The sequence below is a fragment of the Sphaeramia orbicularis genome, chromosome 4 (genome assembly GCF_902148855.1).
Source record: "Sphaeramia orbicularis chromosome 4, fSphaOr1.1, whole genome shotgun sequence".
In the NCBI taxonomy this organism is placed as follows: domain Eukaryota; kingdom Metazoa; phylum Chordata; class Actinopteri; order Kurtiformes; family Apogonidae; genus Sphaeramia; species Sphaeramia orbicularis.
This window is the reverse complement of record NC_043960.1, coordinates 37,867,176-37,893,793: the sequence shown is the minus strand read 5'-3', so window position 1 is coordinate 37,893,793 and position 26,618 is coordinate 37,867,176. Positions and strand designations below refer to the sequence as shown.

At 37.9% G+C, this 26,618-nt stretch overlaps 1 protein-coding gene across 1 annotated transcript in view; it reads left to right on the top strand.

Annotated features, from left to right (window-relative positions):
• The first annotated feature begins 8,910 nt into the window (after positions 1-8,910).
• The window catches only part of colgalt2b (collagen beta(1-O)galactosyltransferase 2b), a 58,460-nt gene continuing 40,752 nt past the window's right edge, over positions 8,911-26,618 (top strand). Inside the window, exon 1 of the mRNA XM_030133206.1 lies at positions 8,911-9,226. Coding sequence (XP_029989066.1) covers positions 8,982-9,226 — 245 coding nt within the window. The 5' untranslated portion in view covers positions 8,911-8,981. The remainder of the gene's footprint in view (positions 9,227-26,618) is intronic.

The following is a 26,618-nucleotide window of genomic DNA, read 5'->3' as shown; positions in this document are numbered from 1 at the left end:
GTGTTATGCCACCTGCTGGCAGATTATTACCACTGCAGACAAATTGGTGTGTTTTTCTGGGGGAAAAAAAGTGCATTCCAGCCATAATTGAACATTGTGTTCAGTTATGTGAAACCATTCTTAGGCTATTTCCCAATGTGTAAGACTGAAGCCATGTCCACAGAGGGTGACAGTATGAGATGATGAGGAAGGTAATTACACTGAAGCAATTTTCCCAAGAAAGGCTACCAAGTGATCATCATCAGGAATACAGGAGAAAAGAAAACAAGATGATGTGTCTTCTTGCCACCGTTTAACTTCTGTCCCACTAAAGTGAACTCTAGTAAAAGACTTTATATGAGCTATAATGTGAACAATTTTTGACTAAATCACCTGACAGCATTACCTGTTTACAGTACAATATAATGAGGCTGGGCCTAAACCAAGACTAGACCATATACTCAACAAAACCATTATGGCAACTACATGTTCTGATAGGACTGTTGTAGTCCAATGCAGCCAAACCAGTTCATTTACCATTAACCCTTAAATGCTGAAAAGTATTTTTGTGGTGACGTTCAAAGGAATTTTTCTCCACATTTAACCTTTTGTTATCCTCTGCATAGTGAAAATCACTTATTTTACTATATTTAATTTGCTGATCATGTAGAAGTTCATAAAAAGAGATAATTGAAAGGTTTTATCAAAACAGAAAACTGACAAATTTAAATTTTTCAACGTAATTATCATTAACTAAACATAAAAACAAGCATCTACAGTAGTGTTTTTCAGCATTGGGGTCAGGACCCCACGTGGGGTTGCCTGAAATTTCTAGTAATTGATATAAAAAAAAAAACAAAAAAAAAAAACATAAAAAATATATGGTGAATTGAGAGAGCCAATCACAATACATACAAGACAAGACAAACTCTGAAGCTGAAACTGAAGCACTGTCGTACTGTTTATCTTTCAAATGTTCATTGTGGCCGGTTTAAGGTGCTGCAGCTCTTTCATAATTCATAGTTTGAGTTATTGTTTGTTAAATTGTTCAGTTAATTGTTTGTTATTGATTGTCTGCCTTGTAAATCCAAGCTGGACTGACTGTACATATCCTGACCAAGGAAAATCAAATTCTCCCTTTGTGCAGTAATCTACACCTGGCTTTTCTGCCTACATCTATAATAATATACATGATATAGACAAAATGTTGTCTAAAATTAATGTTTATTTGCAATGTAGTATAGCAAAAACGATCAAAAACGAATTAATTTTAGCAAAAACAAATGTCTCCGTTTTGAATGTCTGGGGTCACCAGAAATTTATGATGTTAAAATGGGGTCACGAGTCAAAAGAGGTTGGAAACCACTGATCTACAACCACTGTCATTTGTCAAATTACATTGGATTTACAGGTGAATCAAGATGACGGTGTTTCCAAGTTCACTATGGTGCCTCTGAATGTCCAAATATGTCACATTTGATGACACTGAAAAGCTGAGAAACTGCATTTTACCAGAATTATCTACATGTATTAATAGGATAAGTGGCTCAGAGGATAATAAACATTTTATATCAGTCCATGCTTTCGATTGCCGGCGACTGTTCAGGTCTGAGGTTTAAACGACACAGTTCATAAAGTTGGAACATTTTGTTTTCAGACACATTGCTCTTTTTATTCCTATTAATGCACATCAGTAATCACCTTTGATCAGATGCAGTGGTGTCATAGTTACACTTTTTCTATCAAGAATAAATCACACTGTCACAATTATTTCACAACAAGAGGAAACAATATTTTATTCCAGGTTTATGGGCAACAGTGTAAAATAACATCATCTTTAATGTGATTAAAAGAGGGAGAAGAATGTCTTATCTAATACTACTTTAGCTTTTAACTATTTTATATCAAACCCAGTGCAAGAAAGAGTTTGGGCGAGCCATAGCTGGCATAAACTGATGGAACATAACTTTATATATGTATTAGTCACATATTTTGTGTCCTGCCTGCCTTGTCAAACACCAGCATAAACTTAACTTAGCACCAACAGTTTGTTACATGTTCTTTCTCTTCACCTCTCACCCAGCTGTGTTCGCCACATCCAAATATATGCTGACTAAATTAGGCAGCCTGTGTGGTCAAGAACTGAAACTAGTGTCCTGAAGGTGTCATGTTCAGCTTGAGGTTACATGTAAAACTTCTGCAAAAGCTTCAAATAAGAAATGAGTGAAGTTACTGCATTTCAAGCAGGAAGTGGTCGTGATCTATAAGTGATAACAGTGATTAAATTATAATAAGTTATAACGACTGCACATCTTCTCTATAAATGACTTCATGTTGTGTTGAATCCATAAAGACCCAAACATCCACTGCTGACCAAAACCACCTACTGATGGAAGTATTTAATACCTGTTGATCCACTAATCCTATCAATACATATAAATTATTGGTCTAAAATCTTTTCATGGTCATCAGATATGACCTATTTGGACGTTCAGAGGCTCTGTAGTGAACATGGAAGCATGGTCATCTTCTACAACACTGATTCACCAGTAAAACCCATGGAGTTGGATCAATGACAGTGGATAGAGGCACTTAGTTTATATTCATGTAATGATAGATTTTGCTGAAAAAGTTGCTTTTTCTTCAGTTTTCTCTGTTTTTGATATAATACTCCTCAACTTTACTCTGAGCTTTTATGAACATCTACATGATTAGTAAATTTAATGTAGGAAAATACATGATTTTCACCGAAAAAACACAGAATACAGATGATAAATCAGTTAAGGGAGGTTAAATATAGAGAAAAATTCATGTGGGAACGGCCACAAAAGTAACACTGGGTCCTTATGAGTGAAATCAATACAGTTTCCTTATGTTACAGTCTGTGTATTGTAGGGCCGGGGGCCGTAATGCTTTATGTGCGTACTAAGGGTTAAATTGATTGCCATGTTATAAAGGACACATTCAGTAACCTTTCATAGCTGTACACAAAAATCAGCCTCTCTTTACAGACACAAACTCCTTTACCTCGCATGACTCACTTGAAGGGCTACATAAGGTTACAATCAGCAGCCACTGTGTGTGCACATCGGCAGTGTGGAAGGGTCCCTGTGGGCCAGTGCTCACAGCAAGGCTCTCCCACACAGAGAAATAAATGCATGTTGGAGGCAGACGGGGAGAGGGAGAGTGAGGTGGGCGAGGTAGGAGTGAGAAATTAAGATGAGGGAGTTGGGAAAGTGAGAATGTGGGAGGGAGAAGAGCGAGAAAGAGACGGATGTTGCCCGTTAACCTCAGACAGGAATATGGGCAAGAAAATGTTCTTTCCACCCTGACGTAAGAACCAATAAAGAGCCCACTCCTCCCTGCTTGTGTGTGAGAGCGTTTGAGAGAAATAGAGCCTAAAGTGTTAGAGTCCTTATTAGGGTACAACATGTTCTTGGCTGCTGTGTGCCAAAGTGGAAAGCCAAATTTACCAACGTAAATGAAGAAGTCATCCTAAAAACAAATAATCATCAAGATAAATATAAATGAATGTGTCAACATGAATTGTAAAAATATAAGTTTCCATTGGCATATTTGGTCACATTAGCAATGTAAACAAACCTGTATTACCATTTGAAATCATGAACAAAACAGAAGTGATTGATGTGTGGGGTTAATCCATATTTTAACCCCTGTCCGTCAATTTGGGACTCATACAATGTTCTCCTGAATTGAATTTTGTGAGTCAGAGACATCACTCATTATGATTTTGCGGATCAAATGTAGATAAAAACTGAGATCATATGTTTGTATGTGCACCAAAGCCATGCTGCATAGATGTGTGTGTGTGTGTGTATATATATATATATATATATATATATATATATATATATATATATATATATATATATATATAAAAAACTGAGAGAACAGTGTAAGTGTGTGTGTGTTTGTGTGTGCATGTGTGTGTGTGCCCACGTCAAGTATGAGTCAACTCAGAGAGGCAAAGGGATGGATTCCTGCCTGGATGCCCAGCAGGGTTTGCTCAGTGTCTTAACTCTCTCCAGCAGTTCCTGGCTGCCTAATACCTACTTTGGAGTAATCTACCTCTCCAAACACATTCATTTAGAAAATGAGGCGGCACCGGCCTCTTAACCATCTCTCCATCTCTGCTGAGAAAAGATCAGAAGGATGCATTTTCCAGCTATTTCCAGCAAACACCATCTACCCTGTACATCCATCTGTTTTAAGTCAGCCCATCCACGTCCCTCTGTCTCTATTCTTTTTATATATTTGTATGTAAAGCCTCTCCATACAGATCCATACTCTGGATTACCTTGGCAAAGAAGCAGCTCTTGAGGGGGAGGCCAGGGCTTTAGGAACGTAGAATTAGATACATTTGCATTCATGCTGCACACCCACAAGAATTGACCTACTTAAAGCCCAGGAAGCTAATTGTTTAGAATGTACACATCATATTTGATCAGTGCAACTGTCTGGATGCCTCTACCTTATGTCAAAAGTAAAATATGGTGCTCGATATGGCTCGGTTTGATTTCAAGAGACTGATTTTTGTTGACGCAATGTATCACTAAAGTGACCTGCAGAATATCAGTGAGATTGATTGCCAGAGAGCTGCCTGATTGCTTTCTAGTTCTGCACTAGTATTGTATTTTCCTGCAGTCTGCCAAATTCACATTAGCTGAGCAAGCAGTCAGTGCCCAGAGCGAGGCTTGGCGACTTGAGCCAGTGGCACTGAGGAAACTGTGGTTGTGCAGCAGTGACAAGTGTGTTAGTGACATGAGTGGGTCTATTACAACAATCCTAAACCACTGACCAGGATGAGTGGTTTTCTCCTATGCTGTCTGCATCCGATTTCCCCAAAGACTGTGTGTGTGCGTGTGTGTTTGTGTGCAGAAGAGAGTCAGCTTCCACTTTAGGATAAAACAAGAGCACCATCTGCTGGTTTGGACTTTTCCCATGATACGGACCTGGGCGCATGTGCACCCTCCCTCTGAGAGCTCTCTGCATGATCAAACACTATCTATTAGAGCTGTACATCACCTTGACATCCAGACGAGGAGGCATGAAGTCCTAAACCTCCCACCTACACACACATACACACATAAATCAGCTTGAGTGCAGGCCTTGCCTCTCCTCAAATCACTCGCTTCCGCTGAGCTGCATAAAGAGAGGCTCAGTGGCGTGCTGTGTGAAAATAATGCTCTATAGCCTCAGTGTTTCAGGCGGTTTGTTTTTGAGTTTTACCATTTCAGGGTTATAGTCGATAACTGCATCTGCACTACTTTCAATTATCCTTCAAGACAAAAAAAAAAGCAATTCTCTTTCTGTGCATTTTCATTCCACCCACCAAAAATATAACGTAGCACATATTTATCCAGGATGTTTTCTGAATGACATATTGTACTATTTATTGACCGTAGTTATATAGGCTTTACCCTGCTATTCTGAGCTACGCTTGTGCTGCATGCAACTGGAACCACAGTTTAACAAATCAAAAGCTTGGCAGTTCTTGAAGCATGCATTTATTCCAAACAGAATAAAAAAAAAAAAAAAGCTTCAGTTCTGCTCAATCTGCCATCCATAGTTGAATTACACAAAGACAAATGGCTGCATGTCAAGTAGGCAACCAAAATTACAAAGCAGATGTTTTGCTATGACAGAAGAGGGAGTACACGAGCCATTTCAATAATGAAAATGTACTGAGGGCTGCCCCGGTGCTGAAGCCTGACACAGGGCCAGGAGGGTGAGGCTGTTTTCTTAAAAACTGGACAGAAAGTGCAGCGTAGACACCGACACAAAGAAGCAAAGTTTTCTTTAGTTTAGTCATTTATTTATGTGTGTTTCCCTTAATTTCAATCCAAAGCTAAACATTCATGGTTATGTCTGACCAGAGTTTGGTCCTGGGAAATTATGTTTGTCACAACCTGAACAGCCTCCTCCTGTCAGCTGCAGACTGTGGATCATCCTCAACTCTAACCTGTGTTTGTAACAGGCCCCATGCAGGAATAAAAGCAACTCTGCAGACTGTAAAGGTCACCAAACCTCACATGGAGTTTACCGACTCCTCATTGTTATTTGGAGACATGAGTTTGGGAATATGACTAGATTTTCTCATGGCTCCTGTCACATTTTTACCCAACCCATCTGCCTTTGAGAAAGCACTAGAGGGAGCTGAGGGTTCGTCCAAAAAGACTGAAATCATTGCTTTTTCTCACTCATCCACTGTGACTAAGAGCATCCAGAAACAGAGAACACGAGTACTCTCATTACCTCAGCAGAGAGGGAAAACATTACCAGGTGGGAGAGATCCTAGCTTAAATAAACAGAGCTTAGTCGAGACGGGGACACAAGTCTGTCTGTCTGTGTATCTGTCTGTCTACATCGCAGCGGCTCTATAATTAAAAAAGGTGACTGGAGGGTTACTGTAATCATACTTGAGTATGCAGTATAATATCATGATAGTATGCCAGATTTGTAATAGGTGGTGCTGTATATACATATGCAGGGTGTTCTTTATAACTTCACATGGAAATTCAATATTTTATAGTGCACCAGAGTGTTTGGAAAGTTGAGTATTACGTTGTGTTGGCTACTTGTTTTGGTGCCCTTTTGGTTTGGAACCTTTCCATCTGTTATGCACTAGTTGTGTAGTTTGCTTTGGTGCCATTATTTGTGTTTCTTACATATGAATTTTTTTTTCTTGTTTGGCAGAAATGGTATGAATTTAGTCTTGTTACATTCAGGGTTCAGTCCATGCAACTTACTGAAGTCATTTTTCATTGTCTTGCTGTCTTTTATGGTCTTAAGGAGATTTAGCATTCAAGAGGTTTTATTGTCATATGCACCGGATAAAAAAAAAAAAGTTTGCCCCCCCCACCCCCACAGCAGACGAAAGGTAAAAAAAAAAAAAAAAAAAAAAGAATAGAAATAAGAAACTAAGTATCTTTGCAATTAAAAATACAAAGTGAATTAACAGTGACTGGAAAAGGAAATGATATACAGGAAGTATTAGTATAAGTCACAGACTGTAGTTCAGTACAGTGTGAAGGTGTTTATAGTTACATTAAATATGAGCAATCTGACTATGACTGACTGCACTGATAACGACTACACTCATAATGTGATGTGATAAAGACAGATAATTAGGCAAGATAGGACCTTTTAAGCCTGAAAGGAAATCACTGGTGGAGGTCACTGACTTAAGTATTTACGTTAGACAATTAAATGTACTGTTTCACTAGTTGATATTTTTATTTAAAAAAAAAAAAAGTTTACTCAAATAATAAAGTCTGTTGTCAGAATGGGAATGGTGACTTCATAGTCCGCAGCTCTTCAACATCTAAAAGTCTGTCAAATGCAACTGATAAGATAAGATAAGATAAGATAAGATAAGATAAGATAAGATAAGATAAGATAAGATAAGATAAGATAAGATAAGATAAGATAAGATAAGATAAGATAAGGCTTTACTTATCCCATGGTGGGGAAATTGCAGTGTTTACAGCAGCAAAAATACAGAAAACAAAGTCCAAAAGAAGACTGGCAGGACATTAAAGAGAAAAATAGGAAATATAGAAGACTATCAGCAATTTAAATGACTTTTTCTGTACATACATACATACATGTCATTTACACATTTACAATATAATAGCACATGATGATTGGAAACTACAATGTGTGAAGGGATTTACTGAAAACTATTGAAAAAAGACAAATGAACAAAAACTAAACTCATCAATAAATGATATGTTCATTGAGCTCATTAGATATTTATTTTAACTGTAGGGGACTCTTTTTGCTCATTTTGCCATAATTCGAATGGAACATTAACTCATTTGCTTTGGGAATGTGCCTTTTGTCAAATTTTTTGGTGTGATATCAATCTTTTTTTTAAATAGAAAGCTGGATATTTCTTTTAACTTCAAAACTGAAGATATTTTATTTGGTTTCTTTATTACTGATTTGCCTGTTTGGAAATTGTTTATTCTTAATCTCATTTCCTTATTAGTGAAATTTCATATACATACAAGCAAATTTGCCAATCAGAAACCCAGCTTTGTGGTCTTTAAATCTCATTTGAAATCCTATCTAGACACACTTAACTTTTGCACTAACCCTAAAGCTGTGAAGACTAAAGCCTTATGTGACGAATTTAAGTTGTAATTTATTTATTTTTATTTTATTTTTTTTGTTTGTTGTTTTTTCTCTTCTAGTTTATTCCTTTACTTTTATTTTATTTAATTTACTTACCTATTTATGTAATTGTATTTAATTTCTTCCTGCCTCACCTCGAGCATTATGTTTTTTTCTCCATGCCATGTTCTGGTCCATGTGTATACGGTATTTTGTAAATAAGATAGATAGATAGATAGATAGATAGATAGATAGATAGATAGATAGATAGATAGATCGATAGATCGATAGATCGATAGATAGATAGATAGATAGATAGATAGATAGATAGATAGATAGATACTTTGTTGATCCTTTGCAGGAAATTGTTTGTTACAACAGCAGCAGTACAAACAGTACAAACAAAAAATACATACTGACCCATCACAAAAGACACCCACATACAACCAACAATGGCACAAAGAAGTTTTTAAAAACAGAATAAAAGATAAATAAATAAATAAATAAATAAATAATGTACACTAAAGTAAATGTAAATGATACAATAAAATAAAACACCTATAATAAAGTATGAAAAATAAATAAATAAATAAATAAATAAATAAGTAACTGTAGGGACTTTTTTTTATTGTCATGGTGGGTAAATTCATTCCCTACAGCCCCAGCAGTAACCAGCAGGGCTGTAGGAGGGGTTAAGGGGGTAGGAAGCCCACCCACCCCCTTCCCTCTCCTACCTTATTTCCTCTCCCCCTCCCACTCTGTCTCACACACACTCTCTCTCTCTCACTCACTCACTCGCTCCTCTCAGGACTTTCGGGTCCGGGTCGTGGATCGCGGCTGTGCACGGTTTTGAGGAGGTGAAGATGCGTGCGCACGGGGCCGCGGGAGTCGCGATGGTGATGATGGTGGTGACGATGATGATGATGATGGTGGCTTCTGTGGTGTCAGAGCTGGCGACGCTGGTGCAGGAGCCGGTTAAATCCGAGTCGACCCTGCTGAAGCCAAAGGTTATGATCGCCATCGTGGCTCGGAACGCGGCGCACAGCCTGCCCCACTACCTGGGCTGCGTGGACCGGCTGGAGTACCCGAAGGAGCGCATAGCCATCTGGTGAGTTACGCACGAGCAGGGACGCACGAGGAGCCGCAAGTTAGTTTGTTCAACTTTTACAGAAAACATGTCAACTCTTAAAACACAGAAAGCCGCACACGTGACCTGTTTTAGCCAACATTTCCCACGCGTCTTTCTGTTTTTATTATTTCTAAAAGCGCATTTCCAGGTTTTCAGGATCCACGCTGTCCATATCAGTGGCGGCACCAAGGGGGGGCATGGGGGGGCAAATGTCCCCCCAGTCACAACCTTTGCCGCCCCAGTTGCCCCCCCACCCAGATTTGGGCAAATTTTTGGGAAAATTCGGGCAACAAAGAAATATGAAAAATCCGTCAGTGAAAGCGTACATAACACATTTTGATACACTTATAATACAGCCAGGCAGACAGTCCACCCCCCCCACCCCCCCATGCACGCATCTATAGAGGGTTCTCTCAAAGGCCAGCTGGTCACTGTCCAAAGCCCCACTGCTGCTCAAGAAGAGACTGAAGAGCAGGTCTAACATGCAGAGGTTGTTTCTTCTGAATAATGTAGTTCTAGGTTCATAATGATATGTGTGCCTTCAGTCCTGGAATGGATTAATACCTCCGATTGTATTCCATTCATCTTTCTTCTACATCAGAAATGTAAAGCAAAGAATTAGCATGAGTAGTATAAGGACTAGTTTTTTATGTTTTGATCCTACCTATTAATTACAAATAGTTTTGTTAACTGTTCAGGTCTGTTTTATTACTTAATTTAAATTTCTGCTAGAAGATTTATACCAGTCGGTATGAAAGTGTACCTAAGCCTACAGATGTTGTCAGTCATTATATACATGTGCATGTAGTGGAAGCCACTGTATACATACGTTTTGTTTGATTAGTTGGTTAGGCTATTAGTTTTATTTTTTTTCAACATTTATTAACTTGCATACATTGGCATTGCTGTTTGTTTGCTGCATGTTTTTCGGATGTGTTTAGAGAAATATGTGAATTGTACCTATTAAATAATCATAACAGAAAGTCTGAGTTGTTCATGCTGTAGTTTTTAACAAATACCTTGAATACATTAAGTATTACCTGATTTTACCTAAAATTGCCCTCTATATAAAGTGTAACAGATAGGCTATATATATTGCAGCTGCTAAAGCACAAAGCGTTAATTTCGCACTATGCGTGAAATTTTTTTGTCCACCCCCCCAACATTTTCTTTGCCCTCCAGTTGCCCCCTCCCTTTTAAAATCCTGGTGCCGCCACTGTCCATGATGATGTGTAGTGTATATTCTGCAGTGGAGCGTGTTGCAATGAAAAGCAGCGTGTGTCCGCGTTAATTCTAATAACAGATTGTCAGCGTCGGCTTGGAGACCTGTTGCGTTTTATGATGTACTTATCTCGCGTGTCTGCCGGCATCCAAATTGCACAGTATGTGCAAAGATGAAAGAGTTGTTGTGCATGTAAAGGTTAGACTTAACCCTTAATCACGGTTCACTCCGTCTGATTCAGCACAAACCTGCGGAAACTGAGGCTTTAAAACAGCAGGGCAGGCAGGTATGAAAGGGGCCCCCACACCGGGTAGGGGCCCTGCAAGTGTTTTTTGGTTTCATGCTTTACGCCAGGGGTGTCAAAATCATTTTAGTTCAGGGGCCACATTCAACTAAATTTGATCTGAAGTGGGCTGAACCAGTAAAATAATAACATAATAATATATAAATAATATCAACTCCAAACTTTTCTCTATGTTTTAGAGTGAAAAAAATAAATTAACGTCATGAAAAGGTTTACATCTACAAACTATCCTTTCAAACAATGTCAACATGAACAAACTAAAAAAATAAGTGTAATTTTAACAATATTATGCCTCAGTTTATCATTTCCACATGTTCATTATAACTTACAGATCACAGTGGATCTACAAATACACAAAACATGTAATAACAGGCAGAATATTGGTAAAATTGTACTTTCTTGTCTTAAGACATTTCAGGTTGTTCATATTTGTTCAGGTTATTCACAATTTTTGCAAAATTAAACTTTGTTATTTATGTTTACAAAGAGAAAAAATTTGGAGTTGTCATTATTTCTATTTTATTTCTATGTTATTATGATAGTATTTCACTGGTCTGACTCACTTGAGATTGAATTGGTCTGAATGAGGAACCTGAAATGAAAAGAGTGTTAATATATTAGTGTAATTTTTGCTTTTCACAAATTCATCCCAAGGGCCAGACTGGACCCTTTGGCTGGCCGGATTTGGCCCCCGGGCCATATGTTTGACACCTGTGCTTTACGCAGACTGAGATAATATGAAGTTATCACAGAGGGACCCTGCAGGTGAAGGGATGAAAGGAGACATTGAGCAGCTCTGACAGCACGACTGGAGTGTGTGTGTGTGTGTGAGTCTGGCGAAGTCATGCGTAAAATGTGTGTGCGTCCTTGTGTATGGTCTGCATGTGGGTTGTGTGTGCTGCTAGATAAAGTTAAACACAATTTGAGTTTTTTCTCTAGCACAGACAGACTGATCCAGGTGCAGATTAGACAAGTAAAGAATGTTAGTTAGAGCCACATGCTTCTGTGGTGGATGTGTGCAGAAGTTTTGCTGTCCATCTCTAGCTGGCATTCTTTTGTTTTGTTTCCCACCCTTCCTTTGCTTCCAGAGCTCAGTCCCCGACTTTTGTCAACATAGGGATTGTCTGCTTCTAATTCAAAGACACACACACACACTCACACACACACACACACTGAGCTAACAGGGCTTTGTGAGTGGTTGAACTAACAGAAGAAGGGCCCCATCAGTTATGACTGGCATCTCTGAACACACCCACAGTGTATGCTCCAGGCACATTTGTCCCGTACGTCTGTTGTATTAAGTCACTATCACTGATTTAGAAATGCATCATGAGAAAATAAACCACACATGCACACACATAAGCTCTGTCTATGTCCTCAAACACAAGATTGTATTATTTAGGAAACTCATTTTCACTCAAACAGATGTACTCTGTAATATTTCCTTTACTGTTAAATTTATAGTGTTCCATCAGTTGTCATTACATTTTTATATTGTTTTTCACTATTGGGACAGATAAAAACTATTTTAGCGTAAACAAGCAGATGGTCGTAGTATCAGGAGAATGTTGAGGTTTTAGGATGTGCTTTTATTCTGCAATTACTGTAAATTCACAGCAAGAGTCCCCTTTGGAAACAGTGGTAAGATCTAAAAGACATATTTTTGTGTTCGAGGAATCGTGTCTGTTGTTTTTTTTTGTGGTTAAATGGGTGAAGAAAATGACATGCTTTACTGGAAATGAATCGTGTAACAATGTGATTTATTTTCAGTAAAATATATTACTGTCTCCCTGTTCCATAAGCCCTCAGAACCTAAATTAAATGGCTCATTAATATTAACAGTGACAAACACACCTTAACATCTGAACATTAAAGATTTCCAGCTCACACAGCAGTGAGAAATGGGTCTGGAGAAGCCTTGAGCTACAGAATAATTCAAGCCAACTCCCATAAAGAAACTCATTTGTTCTCATACCATTGAAAGAATTGTCAGATGAAAGCTGCTAGAAGTGTCAGAAACAGAAAGACATAGTTTACATATGATGAGGATTATTATGATGGGCTGGAGATGTGCCAAAGCTGTTGCACCTCTGAAACATACATTGTCTCTTATTTAGCTGCCAGGTCACTCCACTTCAGGACTAAGTTGTTTAAATGGATCAGTGGATTATAGTTCGGTAATTGATGTTAATAGAGAGCTGAAGTTCCACTACATCAGGTTGAGCTCCAAGTGACTTTATTTCAAGATAGAAAAAATTGTGCAGCAGTTAATGGTGAGATGATTTATTTTATTTTTATCCTGTTTAAGTGATGCATATGATATTGAAACATGCTTTTACAAGTCAAAGGTTACAAGTTACTGTTCTTTGTAAAACTGACTGTGAAAAAAGAAATGGACTCCACACCTGTTTCTGTCCTTGATCTGCTCAGAGTCAGTAGGTTTACATGCACATCTGAGTTGAGGTTAGTTGGACGGTTGTCTTTGTCCCAGTTAACAAACACAGGAGTGAATTTGATTTATTGTTGAAATTTTGTCACCTCCTCAATGATAGATGGTGAAATGCATTCTTAGATCTTGTTAACCTGTGCCATCAGTGACCACAATAGTCAATAGGAAGCTAACAAATTAGCAACCCAGAGGTGAACTGGCATGACAATGGACAATGTTGCAAATTTGTACATAGCGTACTTTCTTTCTGCTCTACTTTTTGTGCAGATGAGATGCATGATGTTCGACTTAGGGGTCAGGATTTGGTGCAGAGCTCTAGTGCATACGCAGAACACATTATTCTGTTCCACTGGTCTGTATACATGCAGGAGTAGATTGACTTCAAATCACATTATCCGGGTGTGTTAGTCGGACTATTTTTTTAACGCTTTCACCTTGTTCTGAATTTTTGAGGTAAGCGGCTTGATGCAGCTGCTGTTTTTGTGGTGGTGACATGTGATGTGCAATGACAGTCTAGTCAGCTTTTTAACAGTAAACTATAAGTTTCTTTACTATTGTGACTTTCTTGGCTTGTAAAATCAGCTTGAGGCAAGGCAAGGTAAAAATTTTTTTATAGCACCATTCATACACAAGACAATTCAAAGTGCTTTACAAAGGCATAAACAACACCATGGAACCTTTGGTCGCGGGGTCCCCCTAAAGTCAAGAAATGGTATTGGCTGTAACAGCTGTCGTAAAATCTGTATTTCGGTAATATTCACACATTTATTGACAATCCATTGATGCAGGCAAACTTCCTTAGGAAAGACAATTAATGTGCATTCAACCGTGTCTTCAGGCCATGTAAAGTAGCCTTACAACATTTTATACAAACATTATTGTTTTATTTTCAAAATATCAGAAATGAAAAAAATGATGAAGGAACAGATCTATATCACAGCCTATTACTGATTGCTCATTGTGGGAACATAGTTTTACTGTAATACATTGCTGTTTGTGTGGTCATCATATTCATATTTTAATACAAAAAATCAAAGATCGATTTGTAATCTTTATTTACATTAGCTTCCGGCTTGATAAAACTTCGGAAGGCTACTGCTTGAATAACTTGATGTATGAGCATAAACGGAAGGATGTGATTTCAATAACACGACCTGACACATAGTAAGCTTAAATGCAGAAGATTTTATAGAAGAATTTACTCTTACCAGTCCAACAGTAACAGGTCCAAGTCTCCATCGGGGGGGGCATCCCTCTCCCTCTTTCAGCTCACATCAGTGACTGAAAGCTGGGCCAATATTCACCCTAGTCCGGCCTCTTATTTGAGCACTCTCACACTTTCTTTTCTTTGTCTCTTCGGACAACACCCTTACCCTCTTTGTTTTTCTTGCTGCTTTAGCCATGACCATTAGCCTGTTTGTAGCTTTCCTTCACTCGTAACTTTGTTTGCCTGCCTTGTCTTCTGAAGGTGGAGGGGGGATGGGACGTATGCTGTAAAGCAGTCAAATTTTGTTGTTCTTTTTGTGTAGGGGTTACAACCCCAAACCAGAAGTTGCATAGTGCCAGTGCAGCCAATACAGACGCTCTGGAGCGATGGCACAAGTGTAACTGAACCTATTGTGAGTTGTTTTAACACCAAAAATGACCTTGAAAATATAGTATGAAGGCTGAAAACCTCCATAGTGTTGCTTTAAAATGGACAAATATCAGGTGTGTAAATGGTGTCACAATTCAAATGGAATCAAACAAGTCTCTCCATTGACCACTATTTATTTGGGGCATAGGGTACACCGGTGGGGGCGGGTATTCAATGCATGATTATCCTTAGTTTGTTCAACTGGACTGTTTTTTTGTTCTTGAAAACGTTTCATCCCTCATCCAAGAGACTTCATCAGTTCTGTTTGCTGGTGGGGGATAGCAGATTTATAAACCCGTAAACACCTAGTGGTGAAGTTACAGATTACAAGCAACTAAATACCCCCCCAGTCCCTCACCTACAGTAGCTGCAATGAAATGCTGAAGTCACTTGTTAGAGCCAGTGGTTATTTTGTCCTATGGGCTTTTCAGTTGTAGGGATATTAACTCTAGTCCTGGGCTCACTCACATATAGTAGGAGACAGAAATGCATCTTAACTATAGATGATCTCCTGTAGAAACATGGTGGAGCCATTCCCACTGTAGACTCATTTAACTGTAATGTAAACACAATCATTATTAAAACATAATTATGACTATTATGTTCCATTTCTGTAATTAGATCCTCCTACAACTCACACTAGACCTTTACGTAGTTGATTAAACTGCAGGTTATCAACTCTGGGGATAAAGAGATAAAAGCGGTTGAAGTGATTGGATGAGAGGGTTGAATGTAAGATAGAGGATGGATCTAAAGGTGTGAACCCATGGAGGGAGACGTTGCTCTTTCTGTAACGGGGGCAACATATGGGGGTAGGATTTGAGAGGTGAGACAAACAGAAGTGAGAGGTGTTAGATAAACTTATATGGGTTGGCAAGGGAAATTGGATTATCTGAGGTGTGGTCTTTCTTCCTGAACCAAAATTAAAATAGTTTCATATTAACTGTTTGATAAAGACTAAGAAAACTACCCCCAAAAAACCCCAGATAGGGTGTAGCATCATAACTCCGGTTTAATGCTAATGCAATGAGGGTTGTTTAACCTCTTTATCTCCTCATTGCAAAACTGTAATCCAACGGAGACAGAGAGAGGAGGAGTGAAGAAGGATGTGGATGATTAAATGTAATAAATGGGTCATGACTGAAAAGACAGAGACAGGGTTTTTTTTTTATTGAATAGCAGCAGGACCCCAGCTTTCTTAAATTAGTGTATTTTTCATTCTCTCTAACATGTCTTTGTTGCTGGATGACAGAAAGAAAAAAAACTGGTTTAAAGGGGTCATATGTTGTTAAACCCACTTTTATTAGTCTTTGTTACATTTATTTGTGTATTTGGACCCTAATGCCGTGTTTCCACTATATGGAACCGGCTCGACTCGGCTCGACTCGACTCGGTATTCCTGGAGACCGTTTCCATTACAAGATACTACCGACTTTACAGTACCTGGTCGTCATAGGGATGCAGTGCGTTACTTCCGTGTCGTCTGCTCAGAGAGTTGCTGATAAACTCACTCGTTGCGTGTTGTCTTGTCTGAATTTTTACGTCGGCCACCAAAGACTAATCTCGTCAACCGACCATGGTGTAGTTTTGGGCTGTTATCATGTGGATTAATGTACTGCTATATTTACTGTCAACTTCTGCATCTGTTTTTTGTAAAACGGTGGGTCACAGAGACAACTCTCAGTGGTCTGCAGTGGTTACACGTCATGGTTTAGTATTTGGTACCCCAGTCCTGGAACCTCGGCGGAGGAGATACCAAAAAAACTACTACCGGGTACCAGATTCCAGGCCCTTTTTCGTAATGGAAATGCAAAAAAGCCGAGCCGAGTCGAGCCGATACCATGGAGTGGAAACGGGGCATAAGAGTTCATAAAGTTTGAATTTGAACCCTCCAGGTGCTGCAGAGCTATCTTTATATTCATTTTGGTAAAAATAGAGTGGATTTCTACAACCTGTTTTAATTCATGCGTAATTTCTTACGTCTATAAATAGTTACTTCACGACATTTGCACATATAAGGTCAAGATATCTGACGAACATTTCTCCGAGTACGACATAATTATTCATCAGCAGCAGTGGTTGTAGCCCATACTGAAAATATGTCCAAACTTGAACCAATTACCTAAAATGTTCAGTTGTTGGTTGAACAGGACAGAGCAGCACAGCCAACAACCTGGAGGGGGTGGGGGGTGAAGTGGCTCATTTGCATTTAGAGGGCCAGCGCTCAAAACAACCTTTCTGGTGTCATTACTCAGAAATAGGGTTGAAGATGGACCTGTGGAGTTGAATTTATGAAGAATTCAGACCCAAGCAGAGCATTTACAGTTTATGTAGACCATAGGGAAATGTTTTAAAATGCATAATTCCATTTTTAAAAAAAGCAAAATATCACTCCTTTAAGATGAGAAAGTGGGGAAAAGAGTGTTAGTTAGGAACAAAAGATGGAGTGTGTTTCATGTTAAAAAACAATCTATCCATTAAGTTTTATTCTATTTTAATGAAAATTCCAAAATATTTCATTGCTTGTTGCCTTTGTGCCAATCAGGGTCATCAGTATTTTTTTAATAGAATATCCATCTGAGAAACATATATAAAATGAGATTTCCAGCATTTCTCTAAAGGGAAAGTCTAACTGTTACAGCTATCTGCAGTGCACATGAGCAGGTGTTCCTGAACTGACATGTTGACAGATTTTATGAGTCTTTTACTTATTAACTACTTATCCTTCCAAAATAAATGTACAGCTGTGTTCACCTGAGGATGCTGGGATAAGTGAAATACTACTGAAGACCACCGTGACCATCCTCTGCCCTCTCTTTAACTCTGATTCATGGGAGTAATAGGTGTGAGCCTGTTTGCGTTTTTACGGTTGTGTTAAAATTTCCCAGCCTTTAGATATTAAGAGCCGTGGATCTGTCAGAGAAGTGAGGCATGGGTGAGAAAAGAGTCACACCGCTGTTAAAAAATGAAAGAATGCAGGAATTTTGAAATGAGGGGGATGGTGCAGAAGAAAGAGGGTATGATCAGGTTAGTGAGTTAATCCACATTCCCACAGTACCTCGACCACATCTACTCTCCTCCTCTGCTTTGTTTTGGTTATTTCTTGAATCTGTACTAATGTAACAATACTGAAATATAAGGCACACCCAACTGTCCATGTACACCAGCCAGTAATAAAGATGAGGATTTTGCACCTTTGAAAGACCCAATCCTTAGTGCGCACTGTTAGTGAATCAGTTTGTACATTTTTTTGCATGTGCAAGCTCATTGTTTTTGTACACACCAGCCTTTAGTAGATCTGGTCCTAACTGTTCTAAATATAGAGGGACGTTTGGTGACCTTAAGTCACAGACATCATTGGCGAACACATGATTGATGCTTATGCTAATTAGCCATTACATTTGTATCAACAGTTAAACCATTCAGATTAAAATGTCTCTCTGTGGTGCAGTGGATAGCACTCGTGCCTCACAGTGAGAAGGTCCTGGGTTCAATTCCACCACCAGTCGACGGGGGGTGGGACCTTTCTGTGTGGAGTTTGCATGTTCTCCCTGTGTCTGCATGGGTACTCCAGCTTCCTCCCACCATCCAAAGACATGCTCTGATAGGTTAACTGGTTAATCTAAATTGCCCATAGGTGTGAATGTGAGAGTGATTGTTTGTCTCTATATGTCAGCCCTGCGATGAACTGGCGAAATGTCCAGGGTATACCCCACCTTCGCCCGTAAGTAGCTGGGATAGGCGCTCCAAGCGACCCCCGTGACCCTAGTGAGGATAAAGCAGGTTCAGATAATGAATGTCTCACCTTTAGCCATAATGTCCTACCAAAGTGTGAAAATACAGGTACAAGTTGTGTATTCAGAATCTTATGTATGAATCAGCAAAATGTAATTTAACAGTGAAAAGTGAAAGGGCTCATTGGATAGTATGTTTCATTTTTCTGCTGTACTTAATAAACTGTTGTTGTAGTTTCATCTACAGAAACGCATCATGTTTTATAAGAGGGGTGTGAGGAATGTATATTTTAACCCTTCCTTTGTAGATATGAAATGGAAGTTTACTTAGCTCACTGGAGTGTTGCAGTAGTTCACGTAGCACATTTTACCACAGTAGAGATCTAAGTCTGGATGCCATGTAGGCTACATGAATCCAGTGTCAAACAGGGAGGGGGAGATGATAGACTGACAACAACTTTTTTTTTTTAAATACATGTGATTTACCTGCACTACCTTTGCTACCTACCAATTGCAAAGTCCCTGTTTAACCCTTTCATGCATAGTGGTCACTACAGTGGACAGTTATTCTACAGCTGTTCTCTTGTATATTCATGGATTTTGTTATTTTAGTTTCATATGAGCCAACACAATACACTGCAATTGATAACATTGTTGTAACTTGGCTTTTCTTGATAAACCAAATCTAACATGTTTGAGTGTAAATCAATTCCTTGTTATCGTTATTAGACTTTTTTTTTTGGCATATTATCTCCATGAAGTGACTAGTATTGGAGTTCACTACAAACAAAAAGTTAAGGATATTTCTTCTTTTTTTGTCATTTTTTTGTGTCATTTTTGCCATTTGTAAATAAAACTATGCCCGGTTGTTAAAAAAATGTGTTTCAATTAAATTCACACACAAAAAAGTAAAAAGCGTTGTGCAAAAATCCCAACTGAAAAAAATAGCCCCAAAAATTTTAAATATCCATAACTTTTTGTTTGTAGTGTATGTTAAAATGTGAGAAAACATCAAATTAGCAGCATTAAAGGTTTTATTTCATAGTTTTCACACAGTATATCAGTAAATACATGTTTTGTTGCTTTAAAAATTAACCCTTTCATGCATACTGGTCACTACAGTGGACAACTATTCTACAGCTGTTCTCTTGTATATTCATGGATTTTGTTGTTATTTTTGTTGTTGTTGTTTGTTTGTTTTTTTTTAACACATATCTTTATTAAAGTTTTAAGACACTACATATCTTTTCTCACATGAATTGGTAACATTATGTAGATCTCTCCTGAACATAAACCCCCAGAATCACAAGCCCTCCCCATAGTTTTCACACAATTTATCAGTAAATACATGTTTCTGTGCATCAAAAATTAAACGTATGGTGTCCAGCTGAGTGAACATTTCTGCAACTTCATGAAAAATAGGTTCATAAGAATTTATTTTTTCATTATTATTTTTTTATGTATTTAAAAAAATTTAATTATTTTTATTTTATTTTATTTTTTATTTATTTTTCAGAAGAAAATTTTCAATCGCATTGTTTTTTTCATGCCTAAAGAGGAATAAAAACACTCAGGAAAAAAATTTGATTAAGGTTCTCATAATTTGTGCATGAAAGGGTTAAATGCACATTTTTGCAACTCCATGAAAAATAGCTTCATAAAAAAAAATAAATTCTCATTGTTTTTTAAATGCCTAAAAAGGAATAAAGAAAAAAAAATCTTGATTAACATTGTCATAATTCATGCATGAAAGGGTTAATAAGATCATCATGTTGGTAGCGCTGTTATCCTATGAGAACCACATATCTGTAAAAAGTTTACCACTAATGAGCTCACAGCTTTACAACACATTTTCAGTTAATCCAGGAGGGTAATAAGGAATTAATTTAGTTTAAGAACTACAAAAAGTTTCTCAATTCATCAACATCCACATTTGCAGATGTGTTATAGATGACAGAAAGGTATAAAAATTGGAATTCTGAAAAGGAACTAAAGCTGTCAGACTAAAATAGTGACAAAGTGCAAGTTTTTGATCAAAATGTAGTTTGATTCCACCACTGCATCCACCCAGGGTTACCCAGTCCTGCAGTCCCCATCACAAGATGAACTGGACTCCACATGACTGGGAGGTTAAGTTCATAGTTTAGCAGCTTTTATCTCATGCCAGTGAACAGCTGGGTTTAGCAACCAGCCTGCAGGAGATACTGTTTTTAGTAAGCGGCTTCAAGAGGATTTCATAAGCAATCGAGTGTGTATTTTAACATCTGAGGCTCAATGAGACGGGTTTAGGCCAGCCTGCTATTATTTCCCTCTTCACGCTGCTTGTTGCATACCGCCTGCTGCTCAGTGCCTGCTGGCTGTGTTCATGTGTTAAAGTGCTCTCCCATGGGGGACTCCAGATGATCTGTGGACTTTGAAACATGGTGAAATGTGGAGAGGATGTCTGAGTGTTGACATCACTGTTCTACCCAAGACGACTTGTTTTTGCACTTTTATAATATTGTGCTGTTTAGTTAATCAATCATTATATTTGTAGTCTTTCTTGTACCACTGAGGAGCTTGTGAGATGAGACAAATACCACATGAAAGTTTCAGCTGTGACAAGATGGATTAGCAATATAGTCAAAAGTGTTCATACCAGTCAGTTTTGATAATAACCACATCCTGATGTCCTTTGTGATGCTTATTTGTGATGTAAATTATTTTGTAAAATAGGCAAAACCATGTAAAATATCCAAAAAGATTAAAGGGAGAAAGACTATAGAAACAACAGGAAACCTACAAAAACATGTGCAAGACACAGCAAGACAAAAATAATGGAAAGGATGTAAAAAGTAAAAAAAACATATGTATTCTTGTAAAACAATGAATGTATGCATGAACAAAAGTACACATGTACTACACAATAAGAAACATGCAGCAGCGGTCATGGTTTAGCTAACAATGTCAATAAATCCAAAAGAAAAATATGAATAAAAAAATACAAAAAGATATAAATGTAATTAGAAATATGCATTTGACATCTAGGCCGTCAGTGGTGTTCTACCTGACTCAAGCCACCTTTTAATATCAGTACTATCCCATAAATACCATACAAAAAACACAATATAACAGGTCATTGCATAACAGACAGGTATCTTTTGTGGTGAGAATGAACATCATTACTAAAGCAAAAAAACCCAATGAACACAACTGAGCAGGTCTCCTTTCACTATAGCTCCAGCTAAAGAATCATCAATATTTACTGAATAAATTAACAAAATCCTATAAATGTTCATAAAGTACATTATACTCAACAAAACCACTGCTTATTTTTTGGTATGTCGTCATATCCGCTACAGATGCATCCAGTCAACATCAGATCAAACATTCAATCAAATTACATGAAAATGTGATGTTCTTGTATGCCTGCTAGATCGCCCCTGTGTCCAACATGCAATCTGATTGGTTAAAGCCACAGGGTCATTAGCATTTATTTGAAACTACAGAGGCTACACATCGATTCTGAAGGCCTCAAGGCAGGTTGTTTTACCCGGCAACACATGATATCTGAAATATGATTGGACAAACACTGTAACATACACATACACTACTGGAAGCAGTGCAACAAAGAGAAAAGTCACCAAATAAATAAATAAATAAATAAATATTCATGGGACAAATATAAAAATGTAGGGTGTAAATGTAGGTCAGTGATTGTGATTCTTTAGGTCTGCAGAGAAGGCTTTACTGGCCCTGAAGACTCACCACTGCATATTAATAATATTTAACATGATATAAAATAATGATTAATTTGACATTAGTTTATAACCCATTCCTATATGACTTGATAACATGACTATGAGTTAGTTGAAGGTATGCTTAAGGCCTCACTGACACATATACTTACTGTAGGTTTTCCCACAGCTGTACATGTATCTGCTATTTTGTCTTAAAGAGATTTACGAGAAAAGTTTTAACACGTTACACCATATGTTCTTCTGCATTTGGTGAAAATGATGACGCAACTTAACCACAAATCTTTAAGTTCTTTTGACAAGTTCACTGACTTCCAGTGATAAATGGGCCGTGGCAAATTGCACCTGAATGCTGAGGAAAACTCTTCTTGACTGTATGATTTATGCAGGCTTTACTGTGCTTTGCTGTGACCTGCCCCTTTTTACCCTCAGTTTCCTGCTGGATTCCCCTCTGTTTACCTGCTCTCAGCCCAGGTGTCCTCCCAGGTAACTTATCTGCTGTTGTTGTGACTCGAGGGCCAAAATGAACTCTGCAGTCATCCTCAGATTGACAAATGAACAAATATGCCTTCTAGTTAACCTTGGTAAGTCCACTGCAGCAGCAACAAAAATTCAGGGTCATCCAGTGGAAAAAAGTTCAAAGATACTCAGCTTAGAGCAGGTCTATTACCTCTGACTAAAGCTTTTAACCCAGTACTGTTGCGGTCAGAATCCCCTCTTAGACCCCTCAGTCGACTGAAATGATGATCTGTTGAAAATGAATCATGACCCACAACTTAAATCACATTTTTCTCACCTCTTATAAAATATATAGGCAAGTAAGAACCAAAGTAGGAGGAGGCTTAGCCTGTATGTGATGTATGTGATGGGTTTTTTTGTTATCTGACTCGAAACTCTGTATTTTTGCATCATTTTGGACTGGCATTATTACAATGATCACAACGACATCATGAAATAAACACTAGTTGACATTTTCATGTACATACATCCCTACTGTTTCCATTAATTATCTGAACTGTGGCAGTCCAAGTTGTCCCATTAGACTATTATAATGAATCAAAAATGTTTTTACACTCTAACATAACTCTTTAACATCTGTGTAAATCAAAGTCACTACATGTTGGAGTTCAGAAGCCCGGCCCATAGACGATGGACTTACTGTAATTCTTCCTAATTATTTCTTGAGAAACATTTGATATATAAACTGTGCAAGTTACTGTGGACTGAATCTGAACACTTTCATGCAGACAGGTATGAAAGTGCAAATGAAAAATAGTATAAATGAGCTGGAATAATCTCACAAGCCCAGCGACCTGTTAATGCTTCAGACCCATAGGTTAATGCAACATTTTAAAATACTGTGATTATACTGATACACAAGCTTTTTAAAACATTTGCTAACTGAGTAGGACAGGGCTCTTATTTATTTTTAACAATTGTGCTGAAATGTGAGTCTGTATACATTGCAATTATGGGATAAACACATAATACTGTTGCACAAGAATACATAGGAATTTGAAAAATTATAAGTAGTTTGAATCTTAAGTATTTCAGAGCTAACTAGCACACTGTAGAAAATAAAATAAATATGACAACATGCTGGTGGGTGGAACGTGAACAAAATGGGTGTGAGGATGACCATCCTGTCAGTTTGCAAACAAATGGCTATGTTTATATAAGATAATGGAAGAGGGTGGGTGGAAACTTACTAATGCTAATTTGTTGTAAACACAAACTAAATCAAACAATTTTATGTTAAACCCCAATAAGTAATTTTATTACTTAATGACACTAATGTCATCTATGTCTAATGTTTTAACATATGCATCAGGACTATTCATGCTAGCTGACAGACCATGTAATCCAATACAAATTAATGCTAACATTTGCTAATGTAGCTAAATTATGCCAAAAGGCATGAAAATGGAATTAAGCACCTGTAAACTTATAAGAGAATCCTGTGATAGCCTTAACTCATTTAACACAACTACAGTAGAGCAGTCTGTTACATAAAATATAGACAGGAATAGACTATTTAGTAAACAGGAACTCTGAATATCAGACACAGCTAAAGCAGCTATGCTAACTGTCGATCAAAGCCAACATGGGAGACAGAGGTGGCACTAAGGTTGACCATTCCTTTACTTATGCATACATTTTACCATTTATATAATGTAAATGAGTAGTTAAATGTAAAAATTCACCCCCTGTGTAGTGTGGAAGGGGGAACTTAACTAAAAAGACTAAAACCATTTGTTATACCAGGCTGTAAGTTTGTTTATTTCTGATGTTTAGTTGGATTTTCATTTTGTCTGGAAGGAATTACTGAGTTTTGGTGCCAGCCTCAAGTGGTCATTGAAGGAACTACATTTTTGACAATTAAGTCTAGATTTCACATCACTGAACGTCTCTAGAATACCTCCTGCTAGACATAATGACACTGATAATGATACCAAACTCTGGTTATCTGGGTGTGGATGTCTGGCTTCAGTTAGTGCGTAGATCTATTTGCAATAGAACTATATACATCATGTACACCTGTTTAGAAAGTTAGTTTATGCCATCAGAAATTATCCTGCCACATTATGTTGCTTTGAATGTGGCCATAGTCAGTGCCAAAACTCATGCCGGTGAATTTTGTGCTGCCAGATATGACAAAACGTAGAAAGAAACAAATATCTGAAGCTTGGTAATAAACGTTTTAATTCTGCTCAATTTTCTTTCTTGTCCCTGTTCAGCATAGAGTCTGTGGATACCAATAATGGTTTAATCAGACTTCATTAAGCCGGTGTTTTTGACTCTGTTGGCACTGAGTTCAACTATTATCTCATTTTATTTCATGCTGAATGACAGATATTTCAATAGAAGAAAATGGAAAGAATCTAACACGCTGAAAATGTGTTATCGGTTTTGTGGGGTTGAATGAATACATTTGTCAGAACCAGGTGTGTTACCTCAGGCCCAATTCCTCAACACTAAAGCTTGCATTGTTTCTGCGTTTGTCACGTAAGGACTTTAGCCATTTTAGGACGCCAGTTTATCCAAGTGTATGGAATAATTTATCTTGATGGGATAGGCACCCTGGGCTTTTATGAATGATTGGAAGCATATGCTTTTGGTGTGTCAATATGTATTAGATCACAGTACTGGCACAGCAATAGGATGAGTGTGTTTCATTATCCTGAGTGCTCTGGTGTGTGTGTGTGTCTATGTATGCACCACGATTTATGTCTCAAGTATAGCCCTGTGCGTTTGATGAGTATGTGTGTCCTGCTCTACTTTTCTGGCTCCGTCCCTGTTTTCCATTTGCTTTCTCAATTACCCATAAGCCCAGCAACAAGCCAGAATGTAGATGTGCAGAGCAAGAAGCCCAGTCATGTGACCTCCCAATGAGTAACACCTGAAAGGTCATATTCTGCAGCAACATCTAAACTGTGAGAAAGTGTGCGGAACTTTTTCCTGACCTCCAGGAATACTGACTAACATTTCCCAGATAAGTAATTTAATAATGAAACAATCTCACTGCAGAAGAGGAGAATCATACATCATTAGTGTGGATATGTTTGCAGTGAAACAGTCTGTTAATCTGCAGGGAAGCTGTGCAGACATAATTTTTTAAAATATCACCAGCCTGACACATTTCACAGATCATTTAACATCGAAACTGCCCACTCGAGCGCTGGCAGATCTAATTTAATGTACCTCCCAGCCCATGTCCGTGAGTGCATCCAGTAAGGGCTTTTCTCCATCTGCAGCAAAAATGCTTAAAATTTAATACACATTTCCTCTTGTTCTATCATCCAGAGACATGTCACCAATCCATACCACAAAAAAATTAAGTTGCTAAGCGGTATCTGTTTTTATTTTACAAATAACCCCAAATATGGTCCAAATAAAGTTAAAGCACCCCTTAAAGCTCCCCTCCAGACATGATGAACGCTCTGCTCTGAATAATAATATGGGTCTTATTTTTTCCCACAAAAGCCTAAATCACTGCAGTTAAACTGTATAAAATGACATATCCTGCAGTGATAGTTTCATGTTCAGATATTATATATGTTGGAAGTTGCAGGCTGAATCTTGACTGGTTCCAACTTATTTATGATGTCACAAATCTGGAACGTGAGCAGACACCTTAAAATAAGATTTATGGCGAGCAAAGAAAAAGTTTTCCTCTTGAGCAGATGACTGTGGAAACAGCCTGAAGGTGTGAGATCATGCTAAGCAGTAAAACTCAACCCTCGGAATGACTCAGCATGAACAAGAACAAACTTTGGAGTGGAGAAGGT